Source organism: Cheilinus undulatus, linkage group 20 (assembly GCF_018320785.1).
Source record: "Cheilinus undulatus linkage group 20, ASM1832078v1, whole genome shotgun sequence".
NCBI classification, from domain to species: Eukaryota; Metazoa; Chordata; class Actinopteri; order Labriformes; family Labridae; genus Cheilinus; species Cheilinus undulatus.
In genome coordinates, this window is record NC_054884.1 from 10,353,455 (window position 1) to 10,373,121 (window position 19,667).

The 19,667-nt window shown below is 40.3% G+C and overlaps 2 protein-coding genes across 4 annotated transcripts; one reads left to right on the top strand and one right to left on the bottom strand.

Moving 5' to 3' along the window:
* The first annotated feature begins 1,001 nt into the window (after positions 1-1,001).
* Positions 1,002-5,420, top strand: LOC121528676 (bone morphogenetic protein 2-like). Its single transcript, XM_041816219.1, has 5 exons — positions 1,002-1,332; positions 1,593-1,732; positions 2,028-2,144; positions 2,256-2,442; positions 4,941-5,420. Exons 1-5 carry the CDS (start codon positions 1,023-1,025, stop codon positions 5,351-5,353), a joined length of 1,167 nt encoding a protein of 388 aa, XP_041672153.1. The 5' UTR covers positions 1,002-1,022; the 3' UTR covers positions 5,354-5,420.
* A 2,883-nt stretch (positions 5,421-8,303) lies between these two features.
* On the bottom strand, positions 8,304-18,667 carry LOC121528846. 3 transcript variants are annotated; one of them, XM_041816478.1, is made up of 4 exons: positions 18,527-18,667; positions 18,333-18,440; positions 11,209-16,032; positions 8,304-11,070 (listed from the first exon to the last, which is right to left on the bottom strand). In XM_041816478.1, the coding sequence occupies exons 3-4, from the start codon at positions 15,946-15,948 to the stop codon at positions 9,322-9,324; spliced, it is 6,489 nt and encodes a 2,162-aa protein (XP_041672412.1). In that variant the 5' UTR covers positions 15,949-16,032; positions 18,333-18,440; positions 18,527-18,667; the 3' UTR covers positions 8,304-9,321. The 3 variants fall into 3 exon arrangements, with proteins under 3 accessions (XP_041672412.1, XP_041672410.1, XP_041672411.1); XM_041816476.1 differs by having other exon boundaries at positions 8,304-16,032; XM_041816477.1 differs by having other exon boundaries at positions 8,304-16,032; positions 18,333-18,443; positions 18,527-18,628.
* Positions 18,668-19,667: the final 1,000 nt, after the last annotated feature.

The window sequence follows — 19,667 nt, forward strand, 5'->3', positions numbered from 1 at the left end:
ATCATCACGTGATCTTCTGGTATCTTGTTGTTTACCCTGTTTATTGCTATAATCTATCCTGTGGCTTATCTGACAGCGTGGCTCTAAAGTGATACAAGAGAGATCAGAAAAAAGCCCATTCATGATGGTGGTCTTAAAGGTGAGTAATGGCCCCTAAATGAGGGGATCATCATTCCTCGTCCCATGAATTTGATTAACACCAGGATAGAAACCGGGCTATTGATCAGCATGATGATCTTGGAAATTTGATCCCCATTGTTTCACCCACTGATTAGAGATGATCTCAGATTCATCTTAACGGACGAATAAACATGTCATACTGAGTTCTCTGTGAGTCACTCTCCAAACAGTGACGGAGGAGGGTGGTGCAAGGGGGGACACGGTGACCGCTTTTGCGTTTTGTGGAAATGTGCGCATTAACAAGCAGCTTTTGAAAACGTGCTTCATTTGCGTCACGGCTCTGCTGTTCGTTTGCTCTTTCACGACTGGCCTCCTACTGATAACAGACAAGTAACACATGATGTGGAGCCCCGGCGACAAAACATCATAATGAGGCAACTTTATTTGGTTGGCTCGCTAATTGGTCCCTATAATAAAACGTTTGTAATGTAGCAGTTGCCCAATCAAAGAACGTTTTTATCCATACTAGTGATTTTTATTTACAGACATGTAATCAGTGCATTTCAATCCAGACTAATCTTACTATTATTATTGCTGACATTTAAATTTGAATTCCATTATCTGCTGTCTAATCAAGTCTGCTCTGAAATGAGTCCTATAAACCAAACAGACACCAGCCTGAGCTTACAAATGAAGGGGAATTAGTTATTTATGTGTTATTATCTTTACAGATGACTCTCGGGTCATTTACACCTTTCCTTTGTCTCTTTCCACCATCATCAATCACGGCCCAATCATCCCCTAGCCTTAGCTGAATACAGGGACAGCCTGTCATCAAAGGCACTGGGTTGCCCTTATCACCCCACGTCCCACAGGTGGGGAGCTCAGTCCAACTCACGACAATGACAGCACGAGCTCTGCACCTCTGGATCGTCCTCGCGCTCCAGCTGAGATGCGTCACCCTCCTTGCCATCCCACGGGACGGAGAGACGGCAGAGCAACAGGAAAGTTTGGATACGAAGACTGCGAACGAGAAGCTGGATTCGTTATTCCATCTGAAGGATTTACCTCGAGGTCCAGCGGTGGCGCCGCACAAGAAGGCACCGCAGTTTATGTTGGATCTTTTCAACGCAGTGACTGTCACTGACGGGACCCCGAGGAGTCAGAAAGATATCCTGGAAGGAAACATAGTGCGGAGTTTTGAGGATAAAGGTGCGTAAAGCTGCGAATCACAACAACTTTTACGCACGAATGACGCTTGTTGTTGTTATTTTTCTTCAAGGTGACAAACGATGAATCTTTGATTTTAATAACCTGGCATTTGGCCACATTGTTGCACCGAACCGTTTGGATAAAACTGCGTAATTTGTCTCCATGACGCACAGCTGCAAACAATTACGCGCGGCTTGGTTATCACTTCTTCATCACATAATAATCGAACGGTTTATAATCTGGTATTTTTCCATCTGCAGGTCACCCTGGAGAGAGGTTTCACTTCTTCAACTTGTCCTCTTTCGGCCGGGAGGAGAGAATGATCAAAGCAGAGTTCCGTTGGTTCAGAAAGAAACAAAAGTTTTACCTTGGAAAGTCAAACAGGGCTCATTTCTATAAGGTAACACGTCTCCTCTGGACCATGCTCTACAATACTTTGTAATGTGGGTAAAAAAAACTTCTTGCCAATAATCTTATGAGAAGTACAAACATCACCAACCCAAACCAGACTGTTTTATATGCACTATTAGCAGTAGGTTGTTAAAACAGTTATGAAAGACAGCAGTTATCTGTTTAGAGTCTGCAAAATGTACAATCAACTATAAATCCTCTGACTGAGGTGAAGGGAACTGATGAGGAAAAGACTGTTTTGTGCACACAGACTATTAAACTAACATCTTTACATGACTCTCCAGGTGGATCTGTATGAGGTGCTGGACAGCCGAGTGAAGCCATGGAGAGGAAACCTCATCACCTCCAGACTGGTGCCTCTCTACACCCAAGGGTGGGAAGTCTTCAATGTCACTCAAACGGTAAAAACCCTCCCTTTCTCTTGAATTTTTGTACTTAACACAAGATATTAGTCTTGTTATAAGAAAGGTGCATATTGTGATATATTTGAACCATTGTATTTCAACTGTCAGGTGTCAAAGTGGATCCACAACAGCCAAGAGAATAACGGCATCCTGGTGGTGACCACACTTCCCTCTGGTAACTGGATGGAGTCAGTGGTGTCCTCCAAACAGCATGGAGAGCTGGAAGATACGAGTGCTTACCTGGTGATATTCTCAGATGACGGGAGGACAGGCGCATCCAACCAGTCATATCTAGGTAAAGTGAGCATAATGTTATTTGAGGGGAGTGGAGTTGAGACAGAAATGTTCCTATTCTCAAAAAATAATCAAAATTCATACGCTCATAAACTCAACATAAGAAAGCAAACAGTGTAATAATTTAAAAAGGCCATTTTATTTAACAACAGTGAAAAACAGAGGTGTTTTCACTGGCTTCTAACTTTCTGATTGTCACATAAGCTACTCCTTAAATTTGAATTGCGCTAGCTCAACAAATGCTACTCTTTTATGAATCCAGATTGAGATTCTAGAGCCAGATTGTTCCAAAATTACAGTGCAAAAACAAGTAACAAAAGAACATATGACAAAGGTAATATAAAACCATGAAGCATGTAATATAGTTAGGGCTTTGGAGATGAATTGCATTGACCTCGACTGATAAAGGTCCACAAAAACTGTACGAGTTTTCAAATTCCAATTACTATACAGCTTTATCTGGCCTTTTAGCTACTCTGATTAAGCTGTTTTAGTGTCTCCCTGCAGCCACGATGATGCCAAACAAGTCCTTGATGCCTCATTTTCCTTTCTTTTATGCTCAGGAGAGGTTTACACTTAATTGCAACTTACATACTTTTGGGCCGTTAACATGAGCGCAGAGTTAAAATAAGAAAAGAAGACATCCCACAGGAGAAGGTCCAAAAATAATTGGCCATATCCTCCCTAGTTGATTGAAAAAAAGAAGAAAAAGAGGACGATAAAAATGAAAATGTCAATAGGTATGTCAGTTTCAATTAATCAGCCACAGAATGGGATATTGGAACAATTAAAAATAGTTTTGTTAATAATAGAAAAACCTTAGTAACATTAACAGAAATAATTATTTGGTCTTGTATTTTATTTACCTATCCATGAGCATCCTCAGCACTATTCAGTCACATCTAGTGTAGGTAAACAGCTGAGCATCTTCAGAGTAATTTCTTACTGAGGTGAAACTCTGCGCCTCAGCAAAAGGCAAATTTTGTAAGAAACTTTCTAAAAAGCTGGCAGTACAAGAAATCTGTCAGCGGAGCTGTACTTAGATTATTGATGGAATCAATTAAACTAAATTCATCAGAGAGACAGAGGGTAATTGTGATTGATTTTGGGTTAATGGACTGAACCATTTATGATTAAAATCAATTTAGAAAAATACAAAAGTTAGGAAGCTTTAACAGCAAACATAACAATAGTGATGAATATATGAATATCTACTGAGTTGATCAGATTCAGTGTATCATCAGTCAAAGTATAAATACAGTTTGACATTTGCTCTAAACCTAGTAATGTGTCACAAGTTTGAAGCCGGGACTTCTGAGTGATGTCAACAGTGGTGGCGATAATTCTTTTAGTGCCCATAAGAACCGTCTTTTTCTTGAAGTTTGGCCAACTTTTATCATCCATGTACATGATTTACACGTCCAGGACATGTTCTCTTCTGTTGAATAATTCTGGATAGAGTTAGCAAAATCTGGTCTTGTTATTTTATAATTTGCTTTCTAAAGCTCTAAACTTCAGCAACAAAGTGCTATACAAGACATCAATTTAAAAAAAAAATTAAATAGTTATTAAAAATACAAAATTTAAAACAATCTAGAATTGAAAACATTGTGAAGCAGCTGAAATATCTAAAATAATGGTAAAATAAAATAAAAGTATGTTTAAAAAGCAGAGGAATTGTTATGAGAAAGCAAATAAAAAAGATGTTTTTAAGCATATTCAAAATAAGATAGTGAAAAGATTTTTTTGGAAATGATTCAAGAGTTGGAGCCTTAATGGCAAATGGTATTAATTTTCAAAATGTCTGTCTATTTTAGACACATTCAGTTCATTTTACTCTTTACTGTTGTAGTCTATAAAAACCTCAATAAATCAGAGTTTTTACTGTAAGTCAAGGTATTTATTTTCTTTGAACTAATTAGATTATCCAATTTATAAAATAAATATAACAGAAAAAAGTATCATATTATATACTTTAACTGATTTAAATGATCATAGAAAATACTAACATACCTTATATGTAAATTAGAGAAATCCTTTTTGTATTTTGAATCAGTCCAGCACTAACATATTAGTCTTGTTTTAGTCTCCTTGATGAAACTAAATTTATTTTTGTCAGTTTTTATCACAAAATGTCTTCCTGTAGTGACTCTGACACTCATCTTCCTCATGTTAAAAGGTAGTCGACGAACATTTTTAGTCACAGTTTAAGTCGTCAAAATGAACACTGTAACTTGAGTAACAAAAGTAAGCAAAAATGCAGAATGGAAGCTGAAAAGCAACGACAGCCAGTTCAATCAGTTAGCTCTGTTAGCTAGAGCTATAAAATGCTAAAATGTGCTGAATTAATTAAATAAAGGTTATCTGATGTGAATAAATAGTCCAGATAGGAGTAAACTCTTCTCTAAATGCCAAGATAAGAGGTAAAAAATATCCAAAATATGAAATAATGCACTTTTAATTCTTTTCTAACCTAGTGTAATCTTTCTCCTCTCACAGGGCAAATCCAACCTGCGGCAGCATCAGAGCACGCCGGCCACCCGAGCAGGAGACGGCGGTCATCTCCAGGACTCTCATCACAGGGCCGACCCCAGTCCTGCCAGCGGGTTCCTCTGTTTGTTGACTTTGAGGAGATCGGCTGGTCCGGCTGGATCATCTCTCCCAGAGGATACAACGCCTACCACTGCAAAGGCTCCTGCCCATTTCCACTGGGGGGAAACCTCAGAGCAACCAACCACGCCACGGTGCGCTCCATCATGAACGCGCTCAAGCTTTCTAGTGATGAAGTAGGAGCACCGTGCTGCGTTCCTGACAAACTCCAGTCCATCAGTTTATTGTATTTTGATGATGAGGAGAATGTGGTTTTGAAGCAGTATGACGACATGGTGGCACTAAGCTGCGGGTGTCACTGACTGGCACTGACTCTTTAACTTTGGGACAATGGAAAGATGCTTTCAAACACTATTTTCGTGCATATGTTTAAATATTGTACTATTTTGTGAAATAAAATGATTATTCTTCAACTATAGAGGTGGTCTTTTGTCTATTCTAGTCCTGGGATTCTCACACTTTTAATGGCACTTATGACATTTTATTCTAAGGTGTAAAAAAATAAAACCAGTTCATCAGGGCTGGGGTGGCCATTATGTACTTTAATGTACCAGATGTGGACCTACCCATGTAGTTGAGGCAGTGTTTTATTTGTGGGAACAGACTAATGGAGCTAAGTGTAAAAAAAAAAAATAACAGACCTGGTTTGGCTTATACAAACTACCCTGAATATATGAGGTAGGACAGCACCATCTGGTGGTGTGATTTAGAAACAAGCATCCAGGCAGATTGTTTCTCCTTCCACTCACACAAGTAAGCAGCCCAAGGCGGATGATTTAACCTTAAATCATCCTAACCACCTTTATAAGCAGAAAAGTAAGACACTGACACAGTCCTACCTATTTTGTGAAGACTGATAAGAAAGAATAAATCAGGAAAACGTCACAGTGGGTGAATTCCGGGTCCACTTCCTGCCGTAGCCGACCTGTTGATTTCAGGTGAGTTGGCTGCTAGCTGAAACTGTTTATCACTGGTTGTGCTCAGAACTAAGATATTTATGTTTTATAATCGTTTCATAAAAGTTTACATGATTAGCCAAAATCCCAATACACCTGGTAGTTATAGGCGAATAACATTTTTCCTTTTTTATAATTTCAAATTTAAGTGTAGCCTGGTGTTATTAGCAAGTGAAGCTAAATAAGTTAACTAAGCTAACAGGTAGAACTTCCTGAACTTCCGGTACAATGTTAGCAAAAAAACGCGTTTCTTTTAATGGCTTACTGAAGTCATTTAGCTTTAACAGCGGTTGTTTTGAAAGGAATAAATCCTCAACTTAGTAAGAACTGCTTTTCTTTTGTTCAGTTAAACATCTTGGTTAATGTAATTATACGCTGAAAGTTATACATTATGTTTTCTGCTCTGTAAACCGCCAATAATTGTACAGGACAAGTTATGTACACTCAATTAGCAAAAAAATGTGAATTTATTTTGTGTTTCTGTGACCTATTCTTCATTTTCAGTTGTTCACTTATCATTTTGCTAAACTTTTTTGTGGATTAAATGTTCCATTTACCACTTGTTTTTCATTAACTGGGCTGAATTGTGTTACAGGTCAGATTGGATGATATTCTCGACCAACACCTAAGGAAACTTTTCCAGACCGGACCTTGGAGGATTGTAACTGATGATCCCGGAGCCATATCAGCTTTATTTCTCTCTGTTGATAGAACATACTTTTCTTTTTAACTAAACAGTCCCAGATCACTTTGAGTGTTTGTCCATTGTACTCAACTTATTTGAGAACCATGTCTTAGTTGCAGAGTTTTCCCTAATATTTTGACCTTGTGGTGCATTTTAGTAAGGTTGGCAAAATATGATAGACTCCTCAATACGATGCTCCTCACCCCAACATCAACTATCACCTCAGTAAGAAGCCTACATATGAGTTTTAAGGAGTAATGCTATCCTCTTGTCTGATATGTATTTTTCTTGTGTATGTTTTTAACTCAGGTATGGATTTTCCTCTCACCGAGTTAAGACCAAACCTACTGATTGGTGACATGAGGCTAATCTCCATGGTCAATGATAAAAGTTAAAAGAAACCATGAGGTGAGTGCTCATGACTTGCTTTCAGGATGGTGTAGTACACTTAAAAGAACGGGCTAAGATTATACTTTTGGTTGATCCAGTCCACTAATTTCTTCTCAAAATCGACAGTCTCCTGCTTCCATCTAATAAGATACTATTGTGTGCATGGTTTGCACTGCATCTACAAAATTTGTAATTGTATGCAGCATATGCTCTAAGAGTGGCAGAAGCCTTCAAACAAACATGTAGAGACTTAGTCAATAAAAGTAAGAGAGAGACTTTTGTATTTTTGTTTAAGATGAAAATGTTCAAGATATATTTTAAGAGTCTGTCTTATTTAATTGTGAATTAAAATAACCTAAAATATTAATAGGATGAAGTATGTCACAGTATCGAGACTCAGCTATTATCTGATGACATTATTTATGGTAATGAGGCATCGTGCTCATTAAACATGGCAAGCCATATATTTTTAAATCACAAATTAAATTTCATGTTTCCGCTTGTCTATTATGACAATCCTTTACTACTTAGCTTCATCAACATCTTACTAATATCCTAAGAGATTAGATGAGACCACCACTGTTGAATTGGGTAACCTGGTCCTCAGTAGTAAGTGTAAAGAATGGTTTATAAAATTTCCTTAATATAAAATGGCACTGAAATATAAAGTTATGATTCCAAAAGTCCAGAAAGTGAACCATAAGGTTAAAAGGCATAGAAAAAAATTCAGCCATACTTCTACTAATGCCTGTTATAACATTAGTTAAGAAAAAATGCAAGGTTGGTTAAACCAGAGAACTTTAAGAAACTTAAACAAATGTTAGAAACCATGTGACCAAGACTAATAGGGAAGTTAAGAGTCCCATCCATATGTAAGATATTTTAAAATATGTGATTTTCTCTTAATTTTTTCTTGTATTTGTAAGCCAGATATGCTATTCCTTTTGCTAAGTATGTTGTAACCAGAAACTCTCCATCTTAAAAAAAATGAATAAAACTGTAAGCAATGACAGCTGGGAAATTACTTCAAAGGGTTTTTTTGTGAACTTCTGCACTACATTGCTAGACTATTTCGAATTTGTGATGATAATTATTAAATTATAGTTGCTGTAATTATTGTTTTTCGAGCTAAATCTGTGGGGGTTTCATCATGTTTTTTTAAACTGTATACATTTTGTAATGAATGATAGTGAGATGAAATTAAATATGACAAATACAGTGTAACTCTGTAACAACAGTTGTTTTTTTATTGGAATGGATCACAGACACAAACAGCCCTGCAAAAGTCTAGTCTGCAACAAACTTGGTAAAACCAATTCCTCTTTCATTTTCCCTGCAGATTAAAAAAATGCAAAAATGCCTATTTAAGCTTTTACACAGTAGAAGTACAATCTGTGTTGCAACAAACACGTGTAGGTGTTCTTGCAAGTTCAATTTTAGCATGCAGATTGTTAAATGCAGTTGTTTGAACTCAATTACAACAAAATCTTAGACAGTTACTTTAATAAATTGTCTCTTTTTTCAAGTAGCTCAAACTTTTGATTAAAAAAGAAACGAAACAAAACTTTTCAGGTAAGTAAAATAAAAGTCATTACCTGAATTTTAACGGGCTCCCAATACCTCTGTACCTCTTACAATAAATATTTCTCATTTACATTACAGCTTACCCTCTCTGTTTACACTTTAATACATTATGTACATGGATAGCCCATGTCTCTGAACTCCTAAACATTGCACATTATCTTACATCTGTAAACCCACAGTAAAATAACAGCATTTCACAACCGTCATCTCATTAAAACATCAACATCTCCTGCCAGTTACATTAAAGTCAAACTCATCAAAACCCAAGGACTCAATGGCAACACAGAGTCCACAGAGTTTCCTGTATAATTTAAGGCCAGTAAAGCAACAGCAACAAACATCAAACCTTGAAGAGAAAATCCTTCCTGAAACATGTAAAAAAAAAAAAAAAAAAAAAAAAAAAACCTAGAACATTACCGTAAATTCATTGCTCTTGTTATCGGTACAAGTCAAACATGACTGAGTTATCTCAATTTGCTGACCTTCAATCCTTATGGCAAAAGACGGAAGACACTGGCTTGAACATTAGTGGGTACAAAAGAAATGAAAAAAGAAAATCAAACACTTGATCATGAAATAATCCCTGGAATCCAATAAAAACCATGAAATAAGCAATATATGTGAGGGTATTTTTATATTTCACGCATAATACCCATCAGCTTGGGCAGTCAAGCTCTTCAGTGCCCAAAAACTCCCCTAATATGTGGTCGTGTTGCCCATAGATAGGCTCTACGTAAGGATGTCTCTCTTGGCAGAGCATCTGCCTTGACATTTCCAAGTGTCTTTGATCAAACTCCTCTTGTGCCATATGAGGGGCTTGGATCGGAGCCTTTTGAGCCATAGGAGACAAAGGCACTGGGACAAATCCATGGTATACAACCAGAGGAGGGGTCAAAACTTCCAAGGGAGAGGCCTGAGGAACAGCACCCTCAGGTGGCTGGAGTGGCAACTGCACATAACTTCTTGTTTCAGGATCGAAGAACGTTTTCGTTTTGACTTGCACAGGCATGTCGACAAAGAAGTACTGTCCAGAATCTGGATCCTGGAGGAGCTTGCGTTGAGTGATTGGGAAAGACTGTGTAACGATCGCATGCTCAATGCTGGACTGGCGAGAGAGCTGGCTGGTGTGGCTGGTGTGGCTGGTGTGGCTTGACTGACGGGACAGAGTTGAAGGATGAGGAACTTCAGTGCTGTAAGCATCAATGCTGTGACTCCTTCTCAACGGGTTGTCTCTGCTCGTCTTGTCTTTGGCTCGGCCTCTTTGCTGGAACTCATCCATGATAGACTTCTCAATGCGCAGAGATCTTGGATCAGGTCTTTCATTGACTGAGATGTCGTTGCTTAGCCTTCGCTCCAGTTTGTCTCCTAAGAACCTATCACTGCTCATAGATCTTTGGAAAGGCCGCTCTGGCATGGGCCTGTCACCAACATGAGCTTTGTATACAGGTACATTACTAATGACTCGATCGCTGCTGTAGTGTCTTTGTTGTGGCTTGTCTCGAACTTGTTTGGTATTGCTTCGGCCTTGTCTTTCTGTTGTAACACTGGGTAGAGCGTCATTGTTCTGGTTACTGCTTTCAACTGAAACGTGGCTCAGTCTCCGAGTCCCCTGGCTTGGGTCTTTTCTGTTTTCATTTTTGTGACCTCTTCTTTCATGGAGATGTTGCTCACTCCGGTCATCGCTGTTTATGCCATGGTGACTTTCCATAAGATCATGACCACCCTGTGTCTTCTCTTTTTGTTTCCTGTCACCACTCCTGCTACTTTTACTGTTGCTGTTGCTATTTTCATGCTCTGAATGTTCCCTTTTGTGTTTATTCGCTCTATGTTTGCTGCTGCCTTGGGAGGATTTATGGGAGGACTTCTGGGCCTCTTCCTTTTTCATCCGTCTTGTTGCAAGTTTCATGGCTCTGAGAACTGCCTTTTCAGATTTAGGCAGAACAGCTGGAGGTTTGGACAGCCCTGTTTGACTGTCATTGCCACTGCATGTGGATCCAGACCTTTCACTGGGGACCTTTGACACTTCTATCAGCAGTTCATCATTTGCTCCCATCTCATCAGCTGTGTCAACTGTGCTGGTTGTTACGCTCTCCAGGCCTTCAGAGGATGGGCTTACACCAGAAAACCTGTCCTCCTCCTGTGGGACAGTAAGGAACCCTCCCATTTGTGGTTTCTTTTGGGTTTCAGTTTGCAGACTTAAAGGAGACAGCAGCAGAGGAGGGGAAACGTTCGTTGAAATCTGTTGGGGCTCAAAGATTTTAACTTCTATTGCTGCAGTCCCACTGTTGACAGGTTCATCAATCAGAGGAAGCATTGGTTCGAGGACTTTAGCTTGCTGCTGGGGCTCAAAGACTTTAACTTGCTGCTGGGGCTCAAAGACTTTATTAACTTGCTGCTGGGGCTCAAAGACTTTGACTTGCTGCTGGGGCTCGAAGACTTTATTAACTTGCTGCTCGGGCTCATAGACTTTAACTTGCTGCTCGGGCTCAAAGACTTTTACTTGCTGCTCGGGCTCATAGACTTTAACTTGTTCCTGCGGCTTGAAGACTTTATTAACTTGCTGCTGGGGCTCATAGACTTTAACTTGCTGCTCGGGCTCAAAGACTTTTACTTGCTGTTGGGGCTCGAAGATTTTAACTTGCGTTGGTGTGATTCCACTGTTGACAGGTTCATCAATCAGAGGAAGCTTTGGATTTTCCTCTACCTTTGTTGAAACACTAAGACTCCCTCTTGGGGACCAAGGTTGCACAGTCTTCTTCATCTTATTACTGAAAGTGTTGTCTTTGACCTTGAACAAGGCAGGGATCCCCAAAGGTGGGGAGAAAGTGTTTGAGGCTGACATGGGCATCGGATTCTGTTCATCTTGACTTAGGGATTGACCCATTGAGGTATCTCCTCCCTCTTGGCTGGACTTGTATGGCAGCTCTGTATCTTCTTTTTTGGGAGATTTTAGCAGTTGCCTTACACATTCTGGTTCACTTTCATGGTCACTTAAAGAGTAGTATTCCACCTCTGTCCTGTCTGAATCCCATTTTGTGTTCTGCTTCACCTCATCAACCTCCTCAACCTCTCCGATCAAGTTCTCAAGAGAGTGGTAAACATTTGACTCTGTTTCTGTGTTTCTTAGCAGGGCACTCTCCACAGAGAAGTAAGATGACTTTGAGGACAAGCTGGCATGATCAGGCGGGCTTTGATTGATGCTAACGCCGTTCACCAGAAGTAAGGGTGATACTATTTTCATGGGGCATTCACTGAGAACCTCTGGATCCATGTCCTCACTAGTTTTATTTATTTTGTCAAGCTCTGCTTCCACTAAATGTTTCATTGTGTTGTCATCCGCAGTCTTTACGTGGTCAGGTCTTAGAGGGGCTTTACGCTTTACCTTATTTATTTCCTGTTTCCTGTCATTGCTACTTTCAGCTGTGGCCTCCCTTGTTGGGACCACATCTGATAAAAAGTTTTCATTTCCTACAATCTCTGAGGATAAACACAATGTATTGTCAGATTGGGGGGATTTCACAGGTTCCCTGACAACTGCATCAGTTTTAGAAATAAAGTTAGAAGCTACATCATGTCCCTTATCCCAATGCTTTTTATCTGGACAGATTTGTCCGGGCATGAGTTCCATTAGGACCATGTCACTGTCTACTTCCTGTTTACCTGAGCCTGCTGCAAATTCTCTAGAGTATTCAACTCCGTTTAAGAAATCATCTTCTATTAAATCTTTCAACCTTTCTGTTTCCATCGTGATGCTTCCATCTCTTGAACTCCCTCCCCTTTTGCTCCTTGGAGGAATTGGAGGCGCATCTCGCCTTTTACCACTTTGGCTCATCAAACTTTCTTGGCTGTCCTCAGATAGCCGTCCTTCTAGATTTTTCAAACCCACCTCTTCTGATTTGTAGCTAGAATCATTAGTTGGTCTATCCTCAATTTGACCTCTAGTTTTGACAAGTGAGCTAGGCTCATTTCCAATTTTATTCATGCCAGGTAGAACTGTCTTCCCAGCTGTCTCTCCAAATCTAGGTTCTGTTTGTGAAAGAATCTGTCTCATGTGATTGTGATCTCTCAGATCACCTAACCTCTCTTTTAAATCCACATCTTTAGGGGAAAGAGACCAACTGGTTTGTTTTTCCCTTGCCTCTGCAACCTTATCTTTATTAGCTTGTTTACTTTGCTGTACCCTTGCTATGTAACTTTCATCATCCGCCTTCTCATTTAATTTTAGATTTGCATCCTGCTCTTTTACATTATGTCGCTTTTGCCTCTCTGAGATGATTTCTTCAAGGGCCATTTTGGCTTTGTCATAGTTGTCATTTATAAGTGCTTTATTAACCATGACATTGCTGTCTATCTTTGAGAAAGCTTCTGGCTTGCTTTGTTCCTTTTCTTTCTTAGCAAACAGCTCTCTCTTAGCTGTTGTGTTCCCTCTCATAGACATCATACCTTTCTTTATATTCCTCAGCTCCCTTGAGATCAGATCATTCTTAGCTCTTGTCTGCTCATCAATATTAAAAACTCCCGATTTGTTTCTGGTGTTATCATGAACGCTTAGTCTTGCTCGTTCTAGCTCTTTCAAAGCTTGCAAATCATTAAATATATGCTCACTATCTCTCGCCTCTTTGAACGACGTCGACTCCTCATCAGCTCCCGTTATTGTGTTCACTTTCAGATCGCCTTCCTCAAGCTCTACTCCTTCTTCATCATCCGTCTCAGCATATCTCTGATATTTGATATAATTGTTCTGTCTGGCTGAGAAAATGTGTTTGGGTTTGGCCTGTTTCTGATCAGGTTCATCTATTTTTTTGTCCCCTGAATCTCTGTTAGGTAGTGTGTCAACGGTATTTGTTACAGGTTTGTCAAGAGCGAGTTGAATATCAGATTTAGGAAAGTTTCGCTTTGGAACTGGTGGGGGTTCTTTCTTACCTTTTCTGACAAGTGCATCAACAGTTGCATCACTTCTACTTTGAGATAAAATACTGGTGTTTTCTGGGATTAAACTCTTGATACTGAACATTTCTCTTGAGTCATCTGTTTCCTTCTCCTTCAGTTCTTCTTTGTCTAAATTGTTTTTATTGAAGTTATCTGACTGGGTTGCCATCATGGCCTTATTTTTGGCCGCATTAATTGCTTCCCTAGCTGCCCTGATCACATCCTTTGTGCTTAAAGGTTGGATGCTAGTATCTTTTTCCTTGACACTAACAGGCTGCAAGCCAAAGTCTGTCTCTCTGGGTTGTTTTGGTTTTTCTGGGATACCTGGTTGCATTTTACGTTCTGATGGATTCATTGAGAAGCCATCTTTCTCAGGTACATTTGGTGAAATTAAGGGCGAATGGTCTTTCTTGACAGTTAAAGATTTTGGTGACAGCCCCGTTTTTGTTGGCAGTGCTTTTGGAGATACATCTTTGTTTCGTAGGAGTGGAGAATGCTCACTAATCTGGGTTGGTTTGAGTACGGGGGCACCATTTGTTGGAGGGACTTGAAGATATTTTGTATCACTGTCAACAGGGCTAGCTTTTTTGTACAGATTCAGAGAGGGGTAGTTTTGCTTTTTAGCCTTGGGGCTCTTCGTCTTTTTAGTGTGTATTAAAGAAGAAATTGGATTCTCTTCACCAAGAATACTGTTACCTTCCCTTTTGGTTTGTAATAGATTAGATAACAAGTAATCATCTGACAGAGGTCTCTCAGCATCATGTTTAGCACGGTCAACAGCTGGACTGTTGCTTGATTCCCAAACAGGACTACAGACCACCAGTCCTTCTTTTAAAATGGCAGGAGTGCTCACACCAGATGCATTGCCCTCAGAGCCAACTTGTGAATTTTTGACATTATCTGATTGTGGAGACTGGATTCCACTCTCAGGAACTTCAAGTGTTTTGAATTTAGGTGGGCTGTAACGACTTTTTACCCTTTTCCTGTTGTCTTTGAGGTTGAAGAGAATGCTAGAAGCAAGTGATTTGTAGCTTTCCCGCTTGACTGGAGGTTCAGGAGTCGATTTGGCCTCTGAGTGTGGTCGTAGTGGAAGGTCAAGAGCAGAGGGTGAGAGGACGGCTTGGAGGATTTCTGATGTGTCTGTTGGCTGTCTGGAGGGAATAAGGGGAGTCATCAACTGGCAGATGCTGAAAGGAGTGGATGCCAAAGAGCTGACCTCTTCAACTGCTTTCACCTCAACAGATTTCGCTTCCTTTTTGAACAGAAACAAACTTTCATCCACTTGTTTTGAATTATTTTCCTGAGACAGTAGCCCTGACTGATTGACTGGAATCACACTTTTAGCCCTGGACTTGTTGCGCCTCCAGGGGGCAGCACTCCCATCCCCGCCATCTGATGTGCACCTCTTCTCAGCTGGAGCAGCTGAAGGCTTTGGCAGGACCTTTGGTGGCACAGGGGGAGGAATGGGTTTAGGAGCAGTTAAGGGAGGGGGGTCAAGTGCTGGTTTTTGGCATGCTTGCACCTCCTCTGCATGTTGAGTCTCTTGTTTGTGTGCCTCTGTCAGCTCCTTGTAAAAAGGCAAGTCATACCATTTAGGGATACTATCTGTAGGGAGAACTGTATCCTCTTGGCCAAAGGGGAACCTGTTAAAATCTTTCCATGTTTGAAACGGGCTTAACTCACTGTGGAGGAAAAAGTTTTTGACATTAAGTTTTCGTAGTTTGACAGTTGATTTTCCATTTTTATTCTTTGAAGATTTTCCTGAGGGAGGGGCTGCATCCTTTCCTGTTTTGTTTGATGAACCATCTCCAGAGTGATGTCGATGACAGTTCTTGTAATGTCCATCTGCGAGATTTGCTGGATAATCTGAGGAGAACTCCGATAGCTCTCGCTGGATGCTGCGAAGTGCAGACTGATCCCAAGATTCCCCCTTAATGTCCGTCATACCTCCATTTTTGATTAACATCCCCTCACAGCTTTCCTCTGTGGCACTAAATGCTTTGAGGAACGACGACATATTGGACATATTCTTCTGTTGTTGCTGGTTCCATGGCTGGGTGTAATTTTTTTCAGTTTTGTTTTGTCCCTGCTTTTTAGTTTCCTTGTGATGAGTCTTTTTAAGAGGTTCCCCCACCAGAGGTTTGTGGCAGCTAAAAGGTGAGTATCCATACAAGAATTCGTCGTTGTAAACAGCGTCATCTCCGACGCAGAGACTTCGAAACGCTCTGTCGGTGAGAGTGCTGACCTCTCGATCAGTGTCGTCCATGAACAGGTCGGTGAAGCCATTTGGGAAGCGATGGTGGAGCATGCTTCCCACCCTATGGCTCATGTGCCGCTTTTCCACACAGCTCATGATGTCGGCGGCTTGCTGTCTGTCTTGTGCATCCCCTGTCCAGCTCAGGTTGATATCGGAGAACTGATGCCAAATGTGAACTTCCTGAAAAAAAAAGTGAAACACATATCAGTTTTGAATCAAAATTAACTTACCACAAAATTAAGGAAATTTGTGTTTGGTAGATTATTTCTTTGTTTTAACAATGCATCTTAAAAATGAATTGTATACTGTTGGAAAGCCTGTTTATTTCCCTTTTAAAATGGTGCTACATTTATAGGGAACATGCCATTGTGGGATGAGCAGCAGAGCTGAGTATGTGGGTTGTGCCCATGAAAAAATTGCCAAACCTTCTCTGCCAATGTCAAATGGCATTGACTCTTGTTTGATGTTGTTTGGTGGACATATTTGCAGTTTAGCATTCATTCATTTAACAAACAAGAGCCACAGTAGGATGTGGAAGGGCCATACACAACTACAACAGCCTAGCTCCTCCTCCTCATGCTGTTCACCACCCTGGTTACACAGTGGTGTGGGATGGCATCACATTTTTCAACCTGCATTTGTCTCGAGTCAGCCAATGTGGTTGTGTTGGTCACTCTGGCACGCCCAAGCTGATCCCACAAGTGTTCAGTGAGTTTGACTGCTGACAGGCCATTCCATCCTTTCAACTCCAAAATTCTGGAGGTAGTCGCAGATAAACTCCACTCTTATGGAGTGTACCTTGTCATCTTGGCATCTCCATATCTCTCTACATTGAGATTGCCTCCAATGATGTCAAGCCTCATTTTCCCAGTCAGGGAGATGCCACCATTACACTACCTGCACCAAAAGATGTTACTCTACCAGTGCACTAATCAGCATAGCGTTCTCTGCGTCTTCTCCACACTTTACCCTACAATCCATCAGCCTTAAGCAGGATCTGGACTCATCTCAAGCTCAAAACAAGAGTCAGTAGCAACAGAAAAATAAGTTGTTTGGCATTGGCAGAGAAGATTTGGCAAATTTTTCATTGAGGGCAACCCACATACTCAGCTCTGCTGTTCATCCCACAAATACATGTTCCTTACAAATATGGCACCATTCAAAAGGGAAATAAACAGGCTTTCTAACAATATAAGATTAATTGCCAAAAAACATTGTTACAAATAAGAAATAATCTACCAAGTAATCTACTAAGCTGAGATATTCAAACATCAGAAACTTAGGGCACTTTTTTGTTTTTTATAAATACTATTTAAGGCTTTGAACTCTACTGATCTGATGACCTTTATGTACATGACATATGCCAGCTTCAGCCATGCTGTCACTATGCAGGCAGCAGACAAACACTTATACCATGCGCTTGGCTATTTTAAGCTCTAAATGGTTCTCTAAGCTGTGAGCACTAATCATACTGTTGGTGGCCAAGAGAAAAGATCCCTATCCATTTATAGGTATGTTATTAGAAAAAAACAACATTTTCATTTTCCATGTTCAATCCAAAGGAGTGCACATCACATTAGTCCCTTTCAAATGCAAGCAGGCCTTTGTTACACTATGTTGAATTGACAAAGAGACATTCCTCTGCAGAGCTCATGGGCAATATTTGTGCCAGCAGGTCACCACAAAGATCAGGAAATGCAAGCAAATGATCACACTGGTTGCAGCAGCAGCTGCTCTACTGTAGCTTACTTTAGCTATCTGGGTGAGGCCTTAGAATAGCTCTTTAACCCATTTATGTATAATTCCTGACCTGGGAATTTAGCCCTTGGCATATAACTCGGTATTTATCCTCAGCCCAATCCATGACATTTCTAATAAGCAGATAAGGTTGATTGGAGAAAAAAAAGAAACATTTGGACTTGCTTGCATCTGTTTATTAAACTTGTCATAAAGCAATCCTAGTCATCAGTATTTTTAGAGTCAATTATGATTTAAAGTTTGTTGCGTGTAAAAAATATTCAATTTTTTTTATAAGCCATTATACTAATAGGTACATTTGCTAGAACTGAGTGACTTTACTGTACATGGAGTTGGAATCAGAGAATGTTATGGCTTTCAAGAAGACTTTGGTCGCCAACAGTCCTCCATTTCTCATAACCAGAGATCAGTTAGCAACCACGGTACTTTCCCAGCATCTGCTTGTGTATTTATACCCAGGGAATGAGGCAGCCAGGTTAACTATACTAGAGGCAATGTCAAGTAAAAATAATTCATTACAATTCTGAACACTAATGTTGATAATATTGCAGGCGGCATATGGGTTTTTAAAGCAATCACATTAAGGCTGAGGCCCTCAATCCTTGGGTTTTTTTTTACATTAATGTTGAACCCAAGGCTAAAAGTATCCTAATATAATGGCCACTGGTCCTAAGTATCGTCCTGCCTTGATTGATACCCATACAATCAGGCAGCTCTCTCACCTTGTTGTTGTTGTTGGGTCTTTCATGTTGAGTGTAACCATCCAAGCTAGACAGGGGTATCAAACATCAATCCTCAATGTAGAATCCAGTAAATCAGTCCAGAGCAATCTGCTGTGAACAAACTGTAGTTAGTAGTTGTCATTCAAGGTAAACAGACCATATCTCTTGAAGTTGAAGAAACAAAGAAATCTCACCAAAGTGAGTCAAGCCCTCAGATCCATGTTCAAATGCACTAGTGTGGCCAGGATCCTGATAGCGAGCTGTGAAGATACCAAAATAGATGCACAAGTCTGTGTGGCCAAACTGAGCAGCAACACAGGGCGCAGCTAGCTAGCTCACATTGGAATAACCAGTGGGTGTCGAGTAGCAGGGCAAGGCAGGCCAGCGGGATGAAATGGACACTGTCATTGGTTATTTTTGTAACCAAGCATAGAAGGCAGATAGGCCTCCTCCTGAACCCTTACTTTACTGTTAGCCACCTTTGAGAAGATGGCGTGGACAGGAGCTTCATATCAGAGAAGAAGCATCAGTCATTTGAATCTTTGGGACAGCAGAGATGGTGTATTTGCATGTTACCACGGACACTGGTGCTCATTAAGCTCATTTTGCCTCAGTCACCAAGGGAAACAAGCTCTCTGATATAGCCCATTGCATCACACAGCTTTAAATTAGCAGGACAGTCCCTGTGGTGAACACTGGGATGGCTGGTGTCTGATGACTGACATGACTTTGGCAGGGTTGGGTTAATTCTTGTTGTTCAAGCTTTGTTTACTGTGTCGTGGAAATGAAGTTGTGTGACTGGGTAGTCCAGTTATAGGACCGATGCAGCTGTTGTTGCTGTGAGATGAAACGTAAATGGAGGGAACACATTTCTTCTTGTTATCCTTCATGACTCAGAGGAAGTCAGTGGATGAGGTCATATGTGAAGGTTGACCCTGTGCTTTCCCTAAATGGAGAAAGTGGGGTCACAGAAATAAGAAAATAATGACAGCTAGTTAATATATCTTTAGAGAAAAACATGATATTCTTTTGATTTATAAAATTATTTTTCCTATAAATTAGATTTTACCTTGCATTGTGCATTATGTGTTACCTCTGAGTAAAGGTAAAAGAGACATTTCAAAAACATGAAATGACATTTTTGTGAAGCCATCCTTGGCTCTATAACTTCACTGCTTCAGCATCTGCTGGGCTGCTCTCCATGAAGGTGCCATATTTAAGCCTGTCTATTTCAGTCATGTTGTATTTCATAAGGTAACAGTCTGCCAGTCCGGTGACTCCTCCTTCCAAATGTCAGCTGATAACTTTAGTTCTCACACATGCTAATTAAACAGG